Here is a 6,601-nt window from a genome sequence, read left to right as displayed (position 1 = left end):
CTTGACTGCTGTAATGCTTGTTTTTCACTTCTCTTACTGTATTTATTGTTATGCACCAACACACAAATTCCTTTTGTGAAAACCTTGATGTTTCCATCACCGTTTACACAAAACCGACTGTTGGTTGGCTGATAATCAACCAATCAGAAGCTGAGTGTCTTGTTTCTCTTATTTTAGACCTTCGCGTTACCACGTCTGCCGGGTGTAATCTGACTCTGTGCATCAGATTACACCAGCAGACAACACAAAGCGTTCAGTGTGTACAAGTTCAGAACACAAGTCTGTGCACTGAAGGACTTGAGACGCCAAACGAACAAAATAAATACAATGAGATATAAAATGACACAATAAGATGCTTAACAACTACAAAGAGATCCCGAAACACCAAAAATAAATACATTTAAAAAAAAATGTCCCCGCTGTGTTGATTGTTACGGTCCTCACTATGTAGCACACATGAGAACGAAGACAAACACACACACTGGTGATTTTCTCAGCTCTGCATACAAAGAGTAAAGAAACGTCACCTGTGGCAGCTGCAGCACAGAGTTAACTCACACACCTTCACAGCAGCTATTCTATCCTTCCGCTCATGAATGAATTATGACACACACACCTGGCCAGTCTCAGGTGTTGAATAATGTATCGACCCGATCGCGTGGTGTCCGGTCTGAAGGATTCACGCTGTCGTCTCCTCCCCATTTCCTCCAGGTCTGCAGAGGACGTGGACTCAACCAACACTTCTTCCTCAGGACAAACACACAACAGGTGAGTTCATTACCTGTCTGCTCAGGTGAGCGTCTTCATCCGGCATGTTGGGTGTTTTTATCTTTACGTCTCCGCCTGCGCTCTTCACCGTCGTCAGGCTGCCTGTTGATGTTGATCACGTGTTGATTTACATTCGGGGCTTTTTTAGATTTGTAGAAGTTGGTTCAGTTTTAGTTTCCTCAGTCGTACCTTTCCGTTGTGAAAGCAGATCTTCGTTCTTCATTAAAGTTTCAGAGAGGGAGTCTCGCTCCAGTGAGTGATGAGAACAGCTGATGGTATCCCATCATCACCTGCTGGCTCACATCCACACATACCTGCCCGACATTGGCCTTTTATGATTGCACTGTTTATTTATTTAAGAATTCATTAAAGAATTGGTTCTCCTAAATTATACAAAACATATTGTTCTGTTACCTGTTGTGGTATCAAGTCACCATGTTACAAACAAATGGAGGTGAATCGTTTGCAGCCAAAGCTACTTTCTACTAAAGATATGTTTTATTTTTTTAGAGTTTTATTCTTAATTTAACTGCTTTTTGTCCAAAAATATCAAAAAAGATTTAGTATTTCTCCACCAGATTGATATTTTACATTTTAAACAGCATTTAAGCCATAAAATAGGGAGACAAATTCTAAACTAGAGTCATTATTTAATAATAAAGAAAGGTATTTGTGGGCACTTCTGTGTTTTTCCATCTGTACTTCTTTCATTGTTTCATTGATACTTTTTACTCAATCAAATGATCTGAATTCTTCTTCCATGTCTGCTTTGTCTATACCCTTCATTTAGATCTTGAAGAAAGAGGACGCCTGATGAGGAGTGACAGAATGATAGAGGGAGGGTCAAAGAAAAGGTAGAAGGAGTCACGGACCTACATTAAACAGGTGATAAACAGGCGTGGTGATGGCGGCGTGGCTCGGCCGGTTGTCGTCGGGCGACGCCTGGTACAACATGTACTCCCGCCTGCTGCGAACCAAACCCGTGGGCTCCATGGCTCACGGCCCCGACGACCTCGCCGAGCTCGGGGAGGGGTCGGAGGTCGGGCTCGCCAAGATCCTGACCACCGTGGACCTGGTGTCGCTCGGGGTGGGCAGCTGCGTCGGCACCGGGATGTACGTGGTCGCCGGGCTGGTGGCCAAAGCGACGGCTGGGCCTGGGGTCATCCTGTCTTTCATTATTGCAGCGGTGGCGTCCATTCTGTCAGGTGAGGCAACACGAGGTGACACAACAGAACATTGTTCAACTTAAAACCAAAATCAACGATGTGTTCGTCCGTCTCTCAACACTGTCCGACTTCTGATCTCTCAGCTCCAAGCCCATTGGTTCCTACACTCTTAGAAATGAAGGCGCCGACTAGAAACATATAGGGTTCTTTGGCTTTTCCTCAAAGGGGAACCCATTTTGGTTCCTGATAGAGCCTTTTAGAAAGGTTCTGCTTGGAACCCTTTTGGAGGGTTATACCTAGAACCATCTACAAAAAATTCCACCCAGAAACACCGCCCCTCCCCCCTTGAACCCTTTCATTTTCCAAGGGTTTTGTCTAGAACCCATTCGGAGGTTCTACCAAAAACCCTTTCATTTTCCAAGGGTTTTGTCTGGAACCCACCTAGAGTCTCTACCAATAACAGTTTTATATTCCAATGCTCAGGAATCTTAGTTTATCAAACGAACAGGAGAAAATAGAGCATTTATTGCGGCCTATTTTCAGCGGCGGATTAATCCACATTTGGTCCTCCAGTGAGTATTTGTGGCAGCAGGACGGTTGATGTCGGATTGAGGGAGGAAACATGTCACGATACTCTAATCTTACAAAATGCCTGTTGTCTTATTGAACTCATTACATTCGTGTACTTTTGTCTTCAGGTGTGTGCTACGCAGAGTTTGGTGTCCGGGTCCCGAAGACGACCGGCTCGGCCTACACCTACAGCTACGTGACGGTCGGGGAGTTTGTGGCGTTTTTCATCGGTTGGAACCTGATCCTGGAGTATCTGATTGGCACAGCGGCGGGGGCGTCGGCTCTCAGTAGCATGTTTGACTCTCTGGCCAATCACAGCATCAGTAACTACATGATAACACATCTGGGCACGCTCAGAGGACTCGGTCAGTACGATCAGTCGGTGTAAGTCTGTTAACTAACCTGATATGTCACCGGAGTATTGGTCGACTCAGGATTTCTTTGGCCAAGGACAGCCATAAAGATATTTCAATTCATCCTGAGGGGAACATGAATGTCTGAAACAAATCTCATGGCAATCCAGTCATAGTTTTTAAGGTATTTTGCTTAAAACATCAAATGTAACCCTCATGGTGGCGCTAAAGGAAAGGTGACAAGGTCACCAAAATGATCATGATTCATCCTCTGGTGAACATGAATGCCTGTACTAAACGTTATGGTAATGCATCAAATAGTTGTCGAGATATTTCACTTCAAACCACAAATCTAACCCTCATGGTGGCAAGAGAGGATCACCAAAGTTATTAGGATTCATCCTCTGGGGGACATGAATGAACACAAATTTCATTGAGATATTTCAGTCTGGACTAGAAGTGATGAACTGACGAACTGATCAACAGATAGCAACCCCTTCCTGTGTCTCCTCCTCATGACGATGAAATATGTTCCCCATGAATGCTGCTGTGCTTCCGCCGGTCTCAGGTAAAGGTGAGGACACGTACCCGGACCTGCTGGCCCTGTTCATCGCCCTGCTGGTCACAGTGATCGTTGCTCTCGGTGTGCGTAACACAGTGGGCATCAACAACGTCCTCAACGTGGTCAACCTGGTGGTCTGGGTGTTCATGATCATCGCCGGACTCTTCTTCCTCTCCGCCAGCAACTGGGAGAGCGGCAAGTTCCTGCCGTTCGGCTGGTCAGGGGTGAGATGTTCAACCGCTTTGGCATTTTGTTTTGTCACTTGTTCAAACTGGAGTGGAAAAGCAAGACAAAAGTGATCTCTTGTTGCTGATCAGGTGATGCAAGGCGCGGCGACCTGCTTCTACGCCTTCATCGGCTTCGACATCATCGCGACGACGGGAGAGGAGGCGAAGAACCCAAACACCTCCATCCCGTACGCCATCACCGCCTCGCTGGTCACCTGCCTCACGGCCTACGTGTCGGTCAGTGGCGTGCGCGCATGTAACATGAACAAAACAAAATTTCTGAAACAAATGTGGGTTCGTCATTTTGGAGCGTGGAGACATAATATCCAAATATGGGCAAAGAAGATGGACGCCTGTGTTGAACTGGACAGCAGGTGATTGGCTGGTAAACCTGTCAATCAAGAAAAACACAGCTTCAAACATACACAGTTTTATATGATAATAATCTTTATTTATGGTGCACTTTTCAAAACCCATGGGACAAAGTGCCTGACACAAGGCAGCAAATTAAATTCATCTAATTATAAAAGCATCAGATTTTCTAATAAAACCAATTCTAGTCATATAATAAAAAAGACAATTCAAGCAAAATTAGATGTAATCACTGATATCATCATTAAAACGTGTCTGGACTTGCTTTTAAGGGACTTTCACATCGGCTACAACATTCAGAACAACGTAAAGTGAATGAGTGGCCGTCCTCTGTGCAGGTGAGCGTGATCCTGACTCTCATGGTCCCCTACGACCTGATCGACGGCTCGGCTCCCCTCATGGAGATGTTTGCGTTGCACGGCTTCCTGTGGGGTAAATACATCGTGGCTGTGGGCTCCATAGCCGGACTCACCGTGTCTCTGCTGGGCTCTTTGTTCCCCATGCCCAGAGTCATCTACGCCATGTCCCGCGACGGCCTGCTGTTCGGGTGAGGAAGCGCAACAATGGTGTGCCGAGGATTCTCCGGTTCCCGGCTAACTCTGCGATTAAATGTGTGCGTGTGCAGGTTCCTGTCTCACGTGTCGGCGATCACGCACACTCCCGCGGTGGCGTGTGTGGTGTCGGGGTGCTTGGCGGCGCTCCTGGCTCTGCTGGTGAGCCTCAGGGACCTGATCGAGATGATGTCCATCGGCACGCTGCTGGCCTACACGCTGGTGAGCGTGTGCGTGCTCTTGCTGCGCTACCAGCCCGATGAACGGAGCGACGGGCACCAGTTGGACCCCGGGGAGGACGCGGGCAGCGCGGATGTCGCGGCCGCCCAAACCGAAGACGACCAAGTGCTGATCGGAGGCTCGGACGGCGATGGATCAGCGTCCTACCACGCTGGCGGGACTGAAGGAGAGGGGGACGACTCCGACTTCCACACAGGCCAAGCCTCCCTGCTGAAAAGGCTCCTGGGAGGTCACTACTACACCTTGCGGCTGCGGCTGGCGATGCCCGACGCGTCGGCCCGACCCACGCCTGTCACCGGCCGCACAGTGACCCGATGCACCCTCCTCTTCTTCCTCACGTCCTTCCTCCTCTGGTCCACCGTTATATTCGGCGTCGAGCAGGGAACCGGCGCCGGGGCGGTGTTTTCCGGCCTCGTGGCCACACTGATGGCGGGTTCCTTGGCGAAGCTTTTGATCACGATCATACAGCAGCCGGAGAGCGGGAGGAGGCTGCCTTACATGGCGCCCTGCGTGCCCTTCGTCCCTGCGGCGGCCATATTGGTCAACAGCTACCTCATGCTGAAACTGTCTCCACTTACCTGGGCCAGGTTCACCGTCTGGTGCTTCATAGGTGAGAGGAAACACTCTTGATCTTGGATTTCAAATGCAGTAGCAACAAGCTGTCTTCATCTTCTGTTATTTGCTGTATTGGACTGGGCCTTCAGTTCAGGAATATGCTATTGTAAGTCCAATTAGTGAGTCCAGTAAGACCTCAGGGTCCTCCCAGTCCGCTGAAATCCACATTACATTTGTGACAGATGTGCTTCTCATGGTGTCAAGTTTGAGACACTAAACTGAAGCGTGTGTTGAGATAAATGTAAACTACGTATAGAAAGTAGACGGTTGGACACTGTCTTGATGTTTTGGGTTTAACCGTCGCCGTCTGTCCGCCCTCAGGCTTGTTGATCTACGCTTGTTACGGAGTGTGGCACAGCACGCTGGAGCTGAACGCCCGGGAGCAGCAGGCGCACGCCAGCTCCTACCAGCGCTACGACGACCACCTGGACGACGACGGCGACGTCTTCCCCACCGACGACAACCTCCAACCCGAGGAGAGCGACGAGAAGCCCTACCAGGGCTGGTCCGCCCCGGAGGAGAGGGGGTACCACCAGCACCAGCAGCAGGAGGCAAAATATGAAAATGGGGAGCAGTACGAGCATAATGGCGACCGGTATGGATATCAGTCTGGACCGGGAAGCCAGTCTGCCAGCAAGTCCAGAGGAAGGACCAATCACGGCTTTGATGTGGAGGAAGAAGAGGAAAACTGAACGGAGGACGCGTCCTCTGAAAAGATTTTAAAAATGATGACTTAAGAAAAGTGCCGCCGACCCGAGACACTAAATCAAATGATCACAGGTCACACGGTTTTATTTTAATACTCACCAAAGAACCCTTTGTCTTTGTCTGCTCGGTGTGGTTTGGAACTCAAGGCTTCAAAACGTCAGTTCACAAACCAACGAGCGACGTCACGACGACTGCGTCTTATAAGACCACTTCTTATATGCAATCTATGGTGGCGACGCTTTTCTAGCACCTCTGCCTCACGTATCCTGCGTCTGTTTAACGTGTTGGTTGTGTACTTAAAGTCAGGTATTGATCGTGCTTGGTGGTTATAAAGGACGTTTATCTCCAGTGTGCACTGGAGCAAAGGATGAATTGAACTCTGTATCTTTACTCAACCCAGATACTCAACGTTAGAGGACTTGGGACGGCTTCTGTGGCTTCGATGGAAATCCGTTTCATCCCTCGGAGC

At 48.8% G+C, this 6,601-nt stretch overlaps 1 protein-coding gene across 1 annotated transcript; it reads left to right on the top strand.

Annotated features, from left to right (window-relative positions):
* Positions 1-1,672: 1,672 nt before the first annotated feature.
* LOC306794359 (putative cationic amino acid transporter) lies at positions 1,673-6,116 on the top strand (the record flags this gene model as incomplete). Its single annotated transcript, XM_079292392.1, has 7 exons — positions 1,673-1,973; positions 2,633-2,869; positions 3,426-3,643; positions 3,737-3,883; positions 4,357-4,565; positions 4,644-5,419; positions 5,746-6,116. 7 exons carry the CDS (start codon positions 1,673-1,675, stop codon positions 6,114-6,116), a joined length of 2,259 nt encoding a protein of 752 aa, XP_079148518.1.
* Between the last annotated feature and the right edge of the window lie 485 nt (positions 6,117-6,601).

The sequence above is a fragment of the Melanostigma gelatinosum genome, assembly GCF_949748355.1.
Source record: "Melanostigma gelatinosum genome assembly, chromosome: 20".
Lineage (NCBI taxonomy): Eukaryota > Metazoa > Chordata > Actinopteri > Perciformes > Zoarcidae > Melanostigma > Melanostigma gelatinosum.
This window is presented reverse-complemented; position numbering and strand designations above follow the sequence as displayed.